Source organism: Oncorhynchus tshawytscha, linkage group LG16 (assembly GCF_018296145.1).
Source record: "Oncorhynchus tshawytscha isolate Ot180627B linkage group LG16, Otsh_v2.0, whole genome shotgun sequence".
Lineage (NCBI taxonomy): Eukaryota > Metazoa > Chordata > Actinopteri > Salmoniformes > Salmonidae > Oncorhynchus > Oncorhynchus tshawytscha.
The window spans coordinates 82,894,689-82,911,405 of NC_056444.1; the positions used below are offsets into that span (position 1 = coordinate 82,894,689).

General features: G+C 53.2%; 1 protein-coding gene across 1 annotated transcript in view; it reads right to left on the bottom strand.

The window, feature by feature from the left end:
• The window catches only part of ubr4 (ubiquitin protein ligase E3 component n-recognin 4), a 147,533-nt gene that overhangs the window by 100,287 nt on the left and 30,529 nt on the right, over window positions 1-16,717 (bottom strand). Inside the window, 17 exon segments of the mRNA XM_042299791.1 lie at window positions 87-188; window positions 440-598; window positions 600-645; window positions 979-1,138; window positions 1,834-1,931; window positions 2,164-2,282; window positions 2,509-2,738; window positions 3,138-3,260; window positions 6,226-6,408; window positions 6,522-6,650; window positions 6,843-6,925; window positions 9,433-9,571; window positions 9,811-9,936; window positions 10,565-10,724; window positions 14,332-14,501; window positions 16,173-16,258; window positions 16,498-16,654. Coding sequence (XP_042155725.1) covers window positions 87-188; window positions 440-598; window positions 600-645; window positions 979-1,138; window positions 1,834-1,931; window positions 2,164-2,282; window positions 2,509-2,738; window positions 3,138-3,260; window positions 6,226-6,408; window positions 6,522-6,650; window positions 6,843-6,925; window positions 9,433-9,571; window positions 9,811-9,936; window positions 10,565-10,724; window positions 14,332-14,501; window positions 16,173-16,258; window positions 16,498-16,654 — 2,270 coding nt within the window.

Consider the following 16,717-nt stretch of genomic DNA (forward strand, 5'->3'; position numbering starts at 1 on the left):
CTGTGGGAATTGAACCCACGACCTTTGTGTTTTGGTAGGAGCACGGCTCTAACCCGACTGAGCCACACCAGAAACGGCAGACCAACCTGAAGGAGAAGAAGTCCTCCATGGCCTTGCACACTTGGCTGCTCTCCAACTGCCTCTCCAGATACTGCAGACACTCCTCCAACACAGACTCATCCAGACCACTAAGACACAACACATTGAACAAAATGACAGCTGTCAATCACCTTCGAATAGGTCTTAAAGCCAACTTTTCACTCTATTGAAGGGGGGCATATGTAACCCGTTTTCTTGAGCCCTGTCAAGTTGATTAGGGGGATCATTGATGGACAGCAATCGTCTAATTAATTTCCGCTCTGGGGGGAGGGGGGGTGTCATTAAAGTTGACTCAACTACAGTCTCAGCCTAACTGCTCGGGTCAAAGTTCAAGTCTCACCTGTTGGGGTCGGAGTGGTTGGCGATGATGTTGTAGCATCCTGTGACCAGTCTCTGGTAGACGTGGGACAGGAAGGTGTCTGACTCAGCGGGGCCCAGGATACGCTCCAGAGAGGTCAAGCAGATCTCAGCTACGCTCTCCGTGCTGCTCTCCAAGAGGAGGGAGCAGGGCATGTACCACCTGGGGAGGGTTCAACTCCTCAGTCCTGGAAGGGGGGGAGTGTTAATGCTGCTCTCTTAGAGGAGAGGTTCAACCTGGGCAGTGTTCAACTCCTCAGTCCTGGGGGGTCCATGTCTACAATAATTTCCAGTATGGAACTAATTACTGTGGAGCCAGTGGTTTCTAGCGCCAGGGTCGGAAATCCCAGACACGCAACAGGCGCTCACTTCCTGTAACAGCTTTGATGAAAACACAGACCCCAGTCAATGGGAGAAACGCATATTTTATCCCGAAAGGTAGATTAGCATTGCAATAGTGGAAAGTGTTAATGTAATATCGACTGTGTGGAAGTGGCTGCTGCTGGAATTAGAGAATAACTTACACAATGAGGTCTCCGGTGAGGCGGACCAGAGAGAGGAGGATGTGTTTGAGAGACGAGGCCAGAGCCAGGGACTGGTTACTGAGCGTGCCCAGATGAGCCGTCTGGATGGCACTGATGTAGCTCTCGGACGGGATGGTGTCGTTGGCGAACGCATTACGCTGAGAAAAGAGACGAGACAAGTTAGTCGGAAACAGTCATTATTCTCAAACGTCGTCTCTGGGGAACTCAAACGTTTCAACAAAATGTGTTGTATCCCTGATTGATCTAACCCAGAGCTGGTTAACGAGTTGGATCGGGTGTGACAGCCATGGAACACATATATAGCATGGAACAATTGGCAGTTCCCCAGGAAAGGCTTGACAAATCAATCTATCTATCAATCAATCAATCATTATGCTGAGGGGGGGAACACAGGCTGTATCCCAGACAGTCATTATGCTGAGGGGGAACACAGGCTGTATCCCAGACAGTCATTATGCTGAGGGGGACACAGTCTGTATCCCAGACAGTCATTATGCTGAGGGGGACACAGGCTGTATCCCAGACAGTCATTATGCTGAGGGGGACACAGGCTGTATCCCAGACAGTCTTTATGCTGAGGGGGGAACACAGGCACCCTGTTTCTTCCAATGTGTCCTCTTTTTGGTAGGAGTGTAGTTTGAGCGACAGCCTCAGTATTCATAACCGCACACACAGACAGAGGACACGGCACGTGGGACCGATTGGGGTTCGATCAGGAATCAAAAGTTTTTGATTGAGTGTTTGGGTCTTCACGAGACGGTGGATCCATTTACGAACCACCTCCATTACACATGGGGGGGGGGGGCTGCCACCCCCTCTCAGCGGTACACACCCATGAGCCGATGTTAGGGAACTCGTTGGTGTTGATGTTGTTCCACGTCTCACACAGCGTCTGGACGGCCGACGGAAGGTTCTGCATCACATTCTGACCTGAACGAGTCAAGGAACACACAGTCAAGGAACACACAGTCAAGGAACACACAGTCAAGGAACACACAGTCAAGGAACACACAGTCAAGGAACACACAGTTGTTGAGTGAGAGGAGGACTGAGGGGGCTCTGCTCGTCTCTGACTGAAAACAGCAGACTTTAACTAGGTATTGCTGACTAGATCTTCATTTCTCTAGAACGTGCCCAAACCCATAAGCCCACTAGTACGTACCGAGCAGGTTGGCTTTGCAGCGCATGGAGCCTATAGACAGGACTGCAGCGTAACCCTGAAGCTTAGCCTCTGATAGCTTGTTCTCTCCTTCCTCTGGTAGGCTCATCAGAAGGTAGGACCTGAGACACACAATAAATCACTCATTTTCACAATACAAAAACACGTTATTTTTCAAGATGGAAAGAAGACAATTTTATTTTTTTGTTTACTGCCAACTGAGCCTGTTATTTGAAGACATACGTTGTTCTGCCCCCGACGGGAGAACACAGTCTCAGTTGTTCTGCCCCCGACGGGAGAACAAAGTCTCAGTAAAGTGGTAGAGAGAGGATAGTGGATTTGTCTCACCTGGTGAAGGCTGTGTACACGTCTATGAGCTGCAGTGTAGCAGGCAGCAGGTTTTTGGTGATCTCCGAGGGCTTGAGCGGGTCCGTCTCCGCCGCCACCTTGGAGAAATGTTCGTCCAGAGACACCTGGACCTTGGAGATGACGGCGTCCAGAGTATAGATGGCCTGTAGGGAGGGGACCTGATACAAGGGCAGGATGGAGCTGGGGTCCACACAGGAGAACGCTGAGATCTAGAGAGGAAGGAAGGTTACACACAGACACGCGCGGCTCTGAATGTAATCTATATTAAAATGATGCATCATTTGTAGCAAATCTGTAAATAATAAAACACTGTTGATTTATTGAGCATTGAACAACACACACACGGTTTCATATATGTTCAAACATGAACACACACTGTCACACTAGGGCTAGGACGATACCAGTATCGCAATATTTTTGTATCCACGGCAAAAATAAAAACACCTGCTGTATGTAAAAATAGTGTGATATAGTTTAGAAAATACATGTGGCTGTGTGACAAAAATAAATGGAGGTTTGTTATCTTTTTACATAAAGTTAAAACTCTTTGTGTTTCGTTTTCTTCGCCACGATACTGGTATCGTAACCGACACTATCCCACAACCCACCTGTCTAGCGATGTACTCTTCAGCCAGCTCCACGTCGTACTTGACGGTGCTGCATCTGGAGGAAGCCACCTCGATCAGAGACGTAGCTTGGTCTCCTTTCATCCCCTGAGTCACCAGATGCTCCTGAGATTGACCAGAGAAAACAGAAGAATTAACAGTCAAGAGTTTTTCACTTCAGCTTAATCCAACAGGTGGTTTATCGATCCACAAGGGATTAGATGGGAATCCTAATTGTTGAAATGATATTAAATCTAGTTACACAACATGAACAGCTACCTAGTATTATATTTATTACGTAAGACAACATATAGGATAATGAAGAAAAAATAATACAGCTTGTCCGAGGGGAATAACCGACCTGCCGACCGTCTAACCGACCTGCCGACCGACCTGCCGACAGTCTAACCGACCTGCCGACCGACCTGCCGACCGTCTAACCGACCTGCCGACCGACCTGCCGACCGTCTAACCGACCTGCCGACCGACCTGCCGACCGTCTAACCGACCTGCCGACCGTCTAACCGACCTGCCGACCGTCTAACCGACCTGCCGACCGTCTAACCGACCTGCCGACCGTCTAACCGACCTGCCGACCGTCTAACCGACCTGCCGACCGTCTAACCGACCTGCCGACCGACCAACCGACCTGCCGACCGACCAACCGACCGACCGACCGACCTGCCGACCGACCGACCGACCTGCCGACCGTCTAACCGACCTGCCGACCGTCTAACCGACCTGCCGACCGACCTGCCGACCGTCTAACCGACCTGCCGACCGACCTGCCGACCGTCCTGCCGACCGTCTAACCGACCTGCCGACCGTCTAACCGACCTGCCGACCGTCTAACCGACCTGCCGACCGTCTAACCGACCTGCCGACCGTCTAACCGACCTGCCGACCGTCTAACCGACCTGCCGACCGTCTAACCGACCTGCCGACCGTCTAACCGACCTGCCGACCGACCTGCCGACCGTCTAACCGACCTGCCGACCGACCTGCCGACCGTCTAACCGACCTGCCGACCGACCTGCCGACCGTCTAACCGACCTGCCGACCGACCTGCCGACCGTCTAACCGACCTGCCGACCGACCTGCCGACCGTCTAACCGACCTGCCGACCGACCTGCCGACCGTCTAACCGACCTGCCGACCGTCTAACCGACCTGCCGACCGACCAACCGACCTGCCGACCGACCAACCGACCTGCCGACCGACCAACCGACCTGCCGACCGACCAACCGACCTGCCGACCGTCTAACCGACCTGCCGACCGTCTAACCGACCTGCCGACCGACCTGCCGACCTGCCGACCGACCTGCCGACCGACCTGCCGACCGACCTGCCGACCGTCTAACCGACCTGCCGACCGTCTAACCGACCTGCCGACCGTCTAACCGACCTGCCGACCGTCTAACCGACCTGCCGACCGTCTAACCGACCTGCCGACCTGCCGACCCGTCTAACCGACCTGCCGACCGTCTAACCGACCTGCCGACCGTCTAACCGACCTGCCGACCGTCTAACCGACCTGCCGACCGTCTAACCGACCTGCCGACCGTCTAACCGACCTGCCGACCGACCTGCCGACCGTCTGACCGACCTGCCGACCGACCTGCCGACCGTCCGACCGGCCGGCCGACCGTCCGACCGTCTAACCGACCGTCCGGCCGACCGTCTAACCGACCTGCCGACCGTCTAACCGACCTGCCGACCGTCTAACCGACCTGCCGACCGTCTAACCGACCTGCCGACCGTCTAACCGACCTGCCGACCGACCTGCCGACCGTCCGACCGGCCGACCGACCGTCCTGCCGACCGACCTGCCGACCGTCCGACCGGCCCGACCGACCGTCCGGCCGACCGTCCGACCGTCCCGACCGTCCGGCCGACCGTCCGGCCGACCGTCCGGCCGACCGTCCGGCCGACCGTCTAACCGACCGACCGTCCGGCCGGCCGTCTAACCGACCGTCCGGCCGTCTAACCGACCGTCCGGCCTGCCGACCGTCCGGCCTGCCGACCGTCTAACCGACCTCCGACCTGCCGACCGTCTAACCGACCGTCCGACCTGCCGACCGTCTAACCGACCGTCCGACCGTCTAACCGACCGTCCGACCTGCCGACCGTCTAACCGACCGTCCGACCTGCCGACCGTCTAACCGACCGTCCGACCTGCCGACCGTCTAACCGACCGTCCGACCTGCCGACCGTCTAACCGACCGTCCGACCTGCCGACCGTCTAACCGACCGTCCGACCTGCCGACCGTCTAACCGACCGTCCGACCTGCCGACCGTCTAACCGACCGTCCGACCTGCCGACCGTCTAACCGACCGTCCGACCTGCCGACCGTCTAACCGACCGTCCGGCCTGCCGACCGTCTAACCGACCGTCCGACCTGCCGGCCGTCTAACCGACCGACCGGCCTGCCGACCGTCCGGCCGACCTGCCGACCGTCCGTCCGTCCGGCCGACCTGCCGGCCGACCGTCCGGCCGACCTGCCGACCGTCCGGCCGACCGTCCGGCCGACCTGCCGACCGACCGTCCGGCCGACCTGCCGACCGTCCGGCCGACCGTCCGGCCGACCTGCCGACCGACCGTCCGGCCGACCTGCCGACCGACCGTCCGGCCGACCTGCCGACCGTCCGGCCGACCGTCCGGCCGACCTGCCGACCGACCTGCCGACCGTCCGGCCGACCTGCCGACCGTCCTGCCGACCGGCCGACCTGCCGACCGACCGTCCGGCCGACCTGCCGACCGACCGTCCGGCCGACCTGCCGACCGTCCGGCCGACCGTCCGGCCGACCTGCCGACCGACCGTCCGGCCGACCTGCCGACCGTCCGGCCGACCGTCCGGCCGACCTGCCGACCGTCCGGCCGACCGTCCGGCCGACCTGCCGACCCGCCCGGCCGACCGTCCGGCCGACCTGCCGACCGTCCGACCGACCTGCCGACCGTCCGACCTACCAACCCGACCGTCCGACCTACCAACCGACCGGCCGACCTACCAACCGACCGGCCGACCTACCAACCGACCGGCTGACCTACTAACTGGCTGGCTGGCTGGCTGACTAACTGAGGGTAACATACCTTGATCCAGTTGACATATGTGGGGACTCTGAGTCGTGAGGACCAGCGCAGGGTGTGGAGGATGTCACTCTCGCTGGGTTCTCCTTGGCCATCCTTCAGCTGCTCCATGTATGCCTTAGAGGGGGGTAGGACCCCCAGGATCCTCCACAGCACCAGGAAGTAGTACTGCAGGGAGCATGCCTCCTGAGAACGCAAGAGATATACTGGTGTTAGTTCCAGGATTATCGTGTGTGTTTCAGGAACTATACTATAAGTATAACTATAGTTGAGTGTCTGTGTGTGTGTTGGTTCCTCACCATAGGTGTGATGGGCTTGTTCTCCTGTCTCCTGGCTGTATCAAACTGAGAGCCGGCAGAGAGCAGGGAGACCAGACAGGCGTAAAGCTCATTATACTTCACTGCTCCGTTGAACAGCTTCTGGAACACCTGGACAAACATTTTAAAAAACACACTACTTTACTCATCTCCTTCAGGTATAATGCTTCATGACTTTATTAGGAGCCTTTTATAAATGTCCTATTTCTTTTTTTAAAAGGTTTGTAATGGGTTATGTCTCTCCATATAGATTGTTTTTAAAATCCTGGACTAATAAATTCACAGTTTGATGTGTAGTTTCACCTTGCTGTCGAGTCGGCTTCGGTCGTCCTCTGACGCTTCGGGTGACAGGACGCAGTAGAATTTGGGCTGCACTACTGTGGAATCTAACAGAGGAGAGAACATTAAAAACCGGCGTCATAACCCAATCAGCTACGTTAAAAACCGGCGTCATAACCCAATCAGCTACGTTAAAAACCGGGGTTATAACCCAATCAGCTACAAGGGTTTTGCGTTTCGTAGAAAAGTAAAGGGTTTAAACACAGTTTCCCATGCTTGTTTAACACCATAGTACCCTCCAAGCTCGTCATCAAGCTGGAGACCCTGGGTCTCGACCCCGCCCTGTGCAACTGGGTACTGGACTTCCTGACGGGCCACCCCCAGGTGGTGAGGGTAGGCAACAACATCTCCACCCCGCTGATCCTCAACACTGGGGCCCCACAAGGGTGCGTTCTGAGCCCTCTCCTGTACTCCCTGTTCACCCACGACTGCGTGGCCACGCACGCCTCCAACTCAATCATCAAGTTTGCGGACGACACAACAGTGGTAGGCTTGATTACCAACAACGACGAGACGGCCTACAGGGAGGAGGTGAGGGCCCTCGGAGTGTGGTGTCAGGAAAATAACCTCACACTCAACAAAACTAAGGAGATGATTGTGGACTTCAGGAAACAGCAGAAGGAACACCCCCCTATCCACATTGATGGAACAGTAGTGGAGAGGGTAGCAAGTTTTAAGTTCCTCGGCATACACATCACAGACAAACTAAATTGGTCCACCCACACAGACAGCATCGTGAGGAAGGCGCAGCAGCGCCTCTTCAACCTCAGGAGGCTGAAGAAATTCGGCTTGTCACCAAAAGCACTCAAACTTCTACAGATGCACAATCGAGAGCATCCTTGCAGGCTGTATCACCGCCTGGTATGGCAACTGCTCCGCCCACAACCGTAAGGCTCTCCAGAGGGTAGTGAGGTCTGCACAATGCATCACCGGGGGCAAACTACCTGCCCTCCAGGACACCTACACCACCCGATGTCACAGGAAGGCCATAAAGATCATCAAGGACAACAACCACCCGAGCCACTGCCTGTTCACCCCGCTATCATCCAGAAGGCGAGGTCAGTACAGGTGCATCAAAGCTGGGACCGAGAGACTGAAAAACAGCTTCTATCTCAAGGCCATCAGACTGTTAAACAGCCACCACTAACATTGAGTGGCTGCTGCCAACACACTGACTCAACTCCAGCCACTTTAATAATGGGAATTGATGGGAAATGTAAAATATATCACTAGCCACTTTAAACAATGCTACCTAATATAATGTTTACATACCCTACATTATTCATCTCATATGCATACGTATATACTGTACTCTATATCATCGACTGCATCCTTATGTAATACATGTATCACTAGCCACTTTAACTATGCCACTTTGTTTACATACTCATCTCATATGTATATACTGTACTCAATACCATCTACTGTATCTTGCCTATGCCGCTCTGTACCATCACTCATTCATATATCCTTATGTACATATTCTTCATCCCCTTACACTGTCTATAAGACAGTAGTTTTGGAATTGTTAGTTAGATTACTTGTTCGTTATTACTGCATTGTCGGAACTAGAAGCACAAGCATTTCGCTACACTCGCATTAACATCTGCTAACCATGTGTATGTGACAAATAAAATTTGATTTGATTTGTTCAATGAACCATTAAATGAACATGCACCTGTGGAACGGTCGTTAAGACACTAACAGCTGACAGACAGTAGGCAATTAAGGTCAGTTATGAAAACTTAGGGGCCTTTCTGCTGACTTTGAAAAACACCAAAAGAAAGATGTCCAGGGTCCCTGCTCATCTGCGTGAACGTGCCTGAGGCATGCTGCAAGGAGGCATGAGGACTGCAGATGTGGCCAGGGTAATAAATTGCAATGTCCGTACTGTGAGACGCCTAAGACAGTGCTACAGGGAGACAGGACGGACAGCTGATCGCCCTCGCAGTGGCAGACCACGTGTAACAACACCTGCATAGGATCGGTACATCCGAATATCACACCTGCGGGACAGGTGCAGGATGGCAACAACTGCCGAGTTACACCAGGAACGCACAAGCCCTCCATCGGTGCTCAGACTGTCCGCAATAGGCTGAGAGAGGCTGGACTGAGGGCTTGTATAAACGCAGTTGGCAGAAAGAGAACCTTTATAACTCGGCCAATCTATCGCTGTCGTGAGAACTCGGCCAATCTATCGCTGTCGTGAGAACTCGGCCAATCTATCGCTGTCGTGAGAACTCGGCCAATCTATCGGCCAATCTATCGCTGTCGTGAGAACTCGGCCAATCTATCGCTGTCGTGAGAGAACTCGGCCAATCTATCGCTGTCGTGAGAACTCGGCCAATCTATCGCTGTCGTGAGAACTCGGCCAATCTATCGCTGTCGTGAGAACTCGGCCAATCTATCGCTGTCGTGAGAACTCGGCCAATCTATCGCTGTCGTGAGAACTCGGCCAATCTATCGCGATATGGATGTTTGTCCATACCGCCCAGATCTACAGATGAGGTTATTCCCCCTTAAAAAAAAACAGAACAGAAAGGCTTCGACTTACTCCTACCTGCCGAGCAGTGCTTAGACCAGTTCTCCTCCACCTCTTTAAAGCCGCAGTAGAGCGGCAGGGCGCTGCGTTTGGACCCGTCCTGGACTGAACCCTGGCCTGACCACGGAGGGGTCAGCAGATTGTACTGGACCTGCAAGCAATAGAGAGGGGATCCAGTCAGTCACTGTGTTAGGAGGGCTACCGCTTCTGACCAATGACCTACTGCAAAAAAAAGATAAAATGTTTCTGGACAAATAAAACTCCCAAAGATGTGGTTTTAAAACAGACACATTTTGATTGGGGGATTTTAGTATTATGCTAATTTGATTTCCACTGGGCCATGGAGTGTTAATAAAACCATTAAAAGGACGGAGCAGCCATTCAGCCTACCTGTTGGAAGAGGTACATAGGAACCTTAGAGTACTGGTGCAACAGGTAGTCTAGCACCAGCAGTATGCGGGCCAGGTTGAGGGGTACGGCTTTGAGCTGGGCCTCCTGATGCTGGGGACCCGCCACCTGAGCAGAGGAGAGAGGAAGATTGGACTTCATTAAATCAAATGTTATTGGTCACGTACTTAGCAAATGTTATTAAGTGTTGTAGCGAAATGATTGTAATTATCGCCTCGGAGCTGAGAAGCAGAGCTGCCATGTTTTGTCGGCTCAATCTTATTGGTTTGACATACAAGAAAGCTTGCTAGCTTGCTGTGTTGCACATGCATAAGGGTAACTAGCTAATTACAGTATCTGTGGGCAATTCAACAGTAACGGAATGATGTGGAGACGCAAATGTAGAGTTCGGTAACAGAACGGCGGTTTGTTACCATCAATCTGTTACCAAACTTTGCATCTGCACTAAATGTGTTTTTTTTTTTGTACAAATTTGAATTATGTTAATTTAAGCAGGGATAGACTTTCTGACAACAAAGTCAGTACTGATCTAGACTGAGTCAAAGTCTGAGACCACTGGTAGAGCCAGGAGTCATGATAGTTGTGAGACCAAGCCACCACTGGCAGAGTCAGGAGTCATGATAGTTGTGAGTCCAAGCCACCACTTGTAGAATCAGGGGTCATGATAGTTGTGACGTGAGTCCAAGCCCATGGTACGACAATACAAAGACAACCTAGTTAAAGAGCATTTAAATACCTCTGTGATGGCCTGGGTGACCAGGGTGAGCACGGCACGCCTCCCCCTCTCAGACAGGTTGTGGAAGAGGAGCAACAGGAGCTGGAGGTGCTCCACATTCAGGTCCTCATCTCCGGGGACAGAGCCCTGGATGGTGTGCTGCTTCAAGGTGCCCACAAACCTGGAGGGACGGGAGGGGGGGGGAGATAGAAAGAGAGTAGAGAGAGAAACCTTGTGTAAAGATCATATTTTATTTTAAAGGGAGATCAGAGTTCTGAACAAAAATTACAAAATGACAAGTTTGTTTTTTTAGCTAGTACTGTCAATATTTATGTATAGAAATTAACATGGCATTTAGCCAATTCATAAAATGGAAATTTAAATTTTACCTCAAAAGCAAAATGGAAATTTCAGTTTGGAATTTTACAGAACTTCTCCCACTCAGACCAATGAATGCAACCACGCACCAAAATAAATAAAATGGTTTCTGTCCTTTATGAGATTACACTGTTCATGTACAAATTACCAAATACACTGACTGTTTAAACCAAAAACTATTTCTTATGATGAACATGAACAATTAAAATCTGACTGATTGAAAATTCTGAAATCATAAGTTGTGTCCACTCTGGTAGGCTACACAACTCCGGTAAAAACACCATTTTCTACAGTGCATTTGGTTACAATGATCCAGCAAATTACATTGTTTGTCAACTCAACTAACAAAGCCTATATGACATGACATTGCCAAATCCATTTTTACAAGCATCTGAATGCTGGAAGGTGGCCCGTATATGTACCCCATTAGAATAGGGATAGGGCTACCTATCGTTGGTGCGAACAGCAACAGTTATGACAGTCATATGTGATTCACCACCTGGATTTGATCGTACGTAGCAAAATTTGAATTTCTGTTTTTCTGGGGGGATAAAGGTAGAGACTCTGAGCTACAAAATGGTACATCATACACTACAGTTGAGGAACAATGGGAAAGTAATTCTGCTTTGAACATTGATAAACTTTTAAGGAAAAATGGCATTTTAGTGTGTGTGAGAGCGCGAGACAGAGAGAGCGCGAGACAGAGAGAGAGAGCGCGAGAGAGCGAGAGAGAGCGCGAGAGAGAGCGCGAGAGAGAGAGCGCGAGAGAGAGAGCGCGAGAGAGCGCGCGAGAGAGAGCGCGAGAGAGCGCGAGAGAGAGCGCGAGAGAGCGCGCGAGAGAGAGAGCGCGAGAGAGCGCGAGAGAGAGCGCGAGAGAGAGCGCGAGAGAGCGCGAGAGAGAGCGCGAGAGAGAGAGCGCGAGAGAGCGCGCGAGAGAGAGAGCGCGAGAGAGCGCGAGACAGCGAGAGAGCGCGAGACAGCGAGAGAGCGAGAGACAGAGAGAGAGCGCGAGAGCGCGCGAGACAGAGAGAAGAGCGCGCGACAGAGAGAGAGCGCGAGACAGAGAGAGAGCGCGAGACAGAGAGAGAGCGCGAGACAGAGAGAGAGCGCGAGACAGAGAGAGAGCGCGAGACAGAGAGAGAGCGCGAGACAGAGAGAGAGCGCGAGACAGAGAGAGAGCGCGAGACAGAGAGAGAGCGCGAGACAGAGAGAGCGCGAGACAGAGAGAGAGCGCGAGACAGAGAGAGAGCGCGAGACAGAGAGAGAGCGCGAGACAGAGAGAGAGCGCGAGACAGAGAGAGAGCGCGAGACAGAGAGAGAGCGCGAGACAGAGAGAGCGCGAGACAGAGAGAGAGCGCGAGACAGAGAGAGAGCGCGAGACAGAGAGAGAGCGCGAGACAGAGAGAGAGCGCGAGACAGAGAGAGAGCGCGAGACAGAGAGAGAGCGCGAGACAGAGAGAGAGCGCGAGACAGAGAGAGCGCGCGAGAGAGAGCGCGAGAGAGAGAGCGCGAGAGAGAGAGAGCGCGAGACAGAGAGAGAGCGCGAGACAGAGAGAGAGCGCGAGACAGAGAGAGAGCGCGAGACAGAGAGAGAGCGCGAGACAGAGAGAGAGCGCGAGACAGAGAGAGAGCGCGAGACAGAGAGAGAGCGCGAGACAGAGAGAGAGCGCGAGACAGAGAGAGAGCGCGAGACAGAGAGAGAGCGCGAGACAGAGAGAGAGCGCGAGACAGAGAGAGAGCGCGAGACAGAGAGAGCGCGAGACAGAGAGAGAGCGCGAGACAGAGAGAGAGCGCGAGACAGAGAGAGAGCGCGAGACAGAGAGAGAGAGCGCGAGACAGAGAGAGAGAGCGCGAGACAGAGAGAGAGAGCGCGAGACAGAGAGAGAGCGCGAGACAGAGAGAGAGCGAGACAGAGAGAGAGCGAGACAGAGAGAGCTCTTTGTCTACGCCCATTCAGCATCCTTCACACCCTTTTGTGCATGCAGTTCCATGCATAACAGTAAGACAGGCTACTGAACCGAAGGAGAGGACGCATCAATGCAGTCAGCAGATGGGAGGTTATTTTCAGAATAAAACAATATGAGTGAGAAAAAAAAAGGAAAAAAAGTGAACTGGTGATATGTAAAAAAATATATAAATATAAATAATAAATAAACATTACATCGGTTTCTCGCCCGACGCATGTTTATTATGGATCGGTTTGGGCTCTCCTGAACCGATGCGCTGACTAATATGGGTCGGTTTGGGCTCTCCTGAACCGATGCGCTGACTAATATGGGTCGGTTTGGGCTCTCCTGAACCGATGCACTGACTAATATGGGTCGGTTTGGGCTCTCCTGAACCGATGCACTGACTAATATGGATCGTTTTGGGCTCTCCTGAACCGATGCACTGACTAATATGGGTCGGTTTGGGCTCTCCTGAACCGATGCACTGACTAATATGGATCGTTTTGGGCTCTCCTGAACCGATGCACTGACTAATATGGATCGTTTTGGGCTCTCCTGAACCGATGCACTGACTAATATGGATCGTTTTGGGCTCTCCTGAACCGATGCACTGACTAATATGGGTCGGTTTAGGCTCTCCTGAACCGATGCACTGACTAATATGGATCGGTTTGGGCTCTCCTGAACCGATGCACTGACTAATATGGATCGGTTTGGGCTCTCCTGAACCGATGCACTGACTAATATGTAAAAACACTTGCACCAGGGACCGATGAGAAACTCCTCTCCCAGACCGTCACACCCATACACAATACAGTAGTATTGCAGGCTTCAGGGTTTTTCCCTTCAATTTACTTTCCGATTTTGAGGTTGGTTCTGTTTGGGAGAGGCTTGCCCTTGATTGGAATCATCCTCATTGGTCAGGACTTGTTGCACCTGTCGCCTCATAAGTCAGTCGTTAGATTCACTTGTGCCGGCCCAGTGAGGAAGAGCTGCCGGCCCAGTGAGGAAGAGCTGCCGGCCCAGTGAGGAAGAGCTGCCGGCCCAGTGAGGAAGAGCTGCCGGCCCAGTGAGGAAGAGCTGCCGGCCCAGTGAGGAAGAGCTGCCGGCCCAGGGCGGTGCGGGTCTTCACCCTCCATGTTACAGGGCGGTGCAGGTCTTCACCCTCCATGTTACAGGGCGGTGCAGGTCTTTATATTCCATATTACAGAGCAATGTGGGATTTTATTTATTTTATTTAGTGGTCACTTACGGTGGGTGTCTTTCAGGGACAAAATATCTTGTTGCTTGTGGCTTTCAGTGGACACCTCCATTGGTTATTTAAAAACCACACCTGATTCGTTTTGGTTGTTCTTCATGAGACTCTTTGTTAGTTCTACCTTCTGAGTGACAATTTTTAGTTTCTTGTTGGGAAGTTACAATATAATATCAAAAGTGTTTTATTTAATGATGTGGTCTTACCTCTCCCAGATCGTTATACACTCAGGTACGTCTGGGTCTCCCTGCAGAGAGGCCTTGTGCTGCCAGATGAGCAGGACTCTGGAGAGCACCGACAGGGACTGGGGGTTGATGTACAAGGGCCACGGACCCTCAGAGAACGGAGCTACGCCCAACTGCTGGAGCAGGGTATTCTGGAAAAGACAAATAAGACTTATTTCAGACTAACAGCAGCTACTGTGCAAAGACCTGAGTAGGTCCGTTCCCTCCCCCCGGAGTAGGTCCGTTCCCTTCCCCCGGAGTAGGTCCGTTCCCTTCCCCCGGAGTACGTCCGTTCCCTTCCCCCGAGTAGGTCCGTTCCCTTCCCCGGAGTAGGTCCGTTCCCTTCCCCGGAGTAGGTCCGTTCCCTTCCCCGGAGTAGGTCCGTTCCCTTCCCCGAGTAGGTCCGTTCCCTTCCCCCGGAGTAGGTCCGTTCCCTTCCCCCGGAGTAGGTCCGTTCCCTTCCCCGAGTAGGTCCGTTCCCTTCCCCGGAGTAGGTCCGTTCCCTTCCCCCGGAGTAGGTCCGTTCCCTTCCCCGGAGTAGGTCCGTTCCCTTCCCCGGAGTAGGTCCGTTCCCTTCCCCGGAGTAGGTCCGTTCCCTTCCCCGGAGTAGGTCCGTTCCCTTCCCCGGAGTAGGTCCGTTCCCTTCCCCCGGAGTAGGTCCGTTCCCTTCCCCGGAGTAGGTCCGTTCCCTTCCCCGGAGTAGGTCCGTTCCCTTCCCCCGGAGTAGGTCCGTTCCCTTCCCCGGAGTAGGTCCGTTCCCTTCCCCCGGAGTAGGTCCGTTCCCTTCCCCGAGTAGGTCCGTTCCCTTCCCCGGAGTAGGTCCGTTCCCTTCCCCCGGAGTAGGTCCGTTCCCTTCCCCGGAGTAGGTCCGTTCCCTTCCCCCGAGTAGGTCCGTTCCCTTCCCCGAGTAGGTCCGTTCCCTTCCCCGGAGTAGGTCCGTTCCCTTCCCCGAGTAGGTCCGTTCCCTTCCCCGGAGTAGGTCCGTTCCCTTCCCCCCGGAGTAGGTCCGTTCCCTTCCCCGGAGTAGGTCCGTTCCCTTCCCCGGAGTAGGTCCGTTCCCTTCCCCCGGAGTAGGTCCGTTCCCTTCCCCGGAGTAGGTCCGTTCCCTTCCCCGGAGTAGGTCCGTTCCCTTCCCCGAGTAGGTCCGTTCCCTTCCCTTCCCCGGAGTAGGTCCGTTCCCTTCCCCGGAGTAGGTCCGTTCCCTTCCCCGGAGTAGGTCCGTTCCCTTCCCCGGAGTAGGTCCGTTCCCTTTCCCCCGGAGTAGGTCCGTTCCCTTCCCCGAGTAGGTCCGTTCCCTTCCCCGGAGTAGGTCCGTTCCCTTCCCCGGAGTAGGTCCGTTCCCTTCCCCGGAGTAGGTCCGTTCCCTTCCCCCGAGTAGGTCCGTTCCCTTCCCCGAGTAGGTCCGTTCCCTTCCCCGGAGTAGGTCCGTTCCTTTCCCCGGAGTAGGTCCGTTCCCTTCCCCGGAGTAGGTCCGTTCCCTTCCCCCGGAGTAGGTCCGTTCCCTTCCCCGGAGTAGGTCCGTTCCCTTCCCCGAGTAGGTCCGTTTCCCCCTAGGTCCGTTCCCTTCCGTTCCCCCCGGAGTAGGTCCGTTCCCTTCCCCGGAGTAGGTCCGTTCCCTTCCCCCGGAGTACGTCCGTTCCCTTCCCCCGGAGTACGTCCGTTCAAATTAAGTTCTTAAAAAGATGCAGTAAACCTTTCTTCTTCTTCTTCTTTCATATAAAAAGTGTATTTCAGTCCAGGTTAATAGTAGTGACGGGACTCGAGTCACTTGTAATTAAATAATGAAAGATAAATGACCGCATTAGAAAGAAGGTTCCCCTAACCTGCAGGGCTGGAGAAGGTAGGTCTGATGTCACTAGCGTATGGTTGAAGAGATACAGAGCAGAGGCAAACTCTTCATCTGAGGAACCTGGGGGGGGACACACACACACAATATTAAATTAGGAATTTATTGAGAGACGTCAAGTTATAACACCTGATTTGCATTCAAACATTTTATGAAAGCACTTTCCATCCGAGGGCATCAATAGTTTCAATTGAATGGAAATACTTCAGGCTTGTGAGCGAGAGCTCATTTACTAAACGCATGTACGATGATAATAATAATAATAAATGACTTTTTTAAACATTTTTTTTATTCCAACCAACCTTTGACGTCTTTGTCGACGTCCTTGATGATGCTGGCCAGCGTGGCCATGTGCTGTTCTGTCAGCGAGACAGACAGGTAGTTCCTGATGAAGTTGTTCCTGGATTTTAACATGGAGGTGGTGATAAAGTTCAGGATGCTGGAGGCCAGGCTCAGGAACTGAAACATCAATTAATAAATCAATATTTAACAGTAATAGACACAGGCCTATAAGCATAGTTT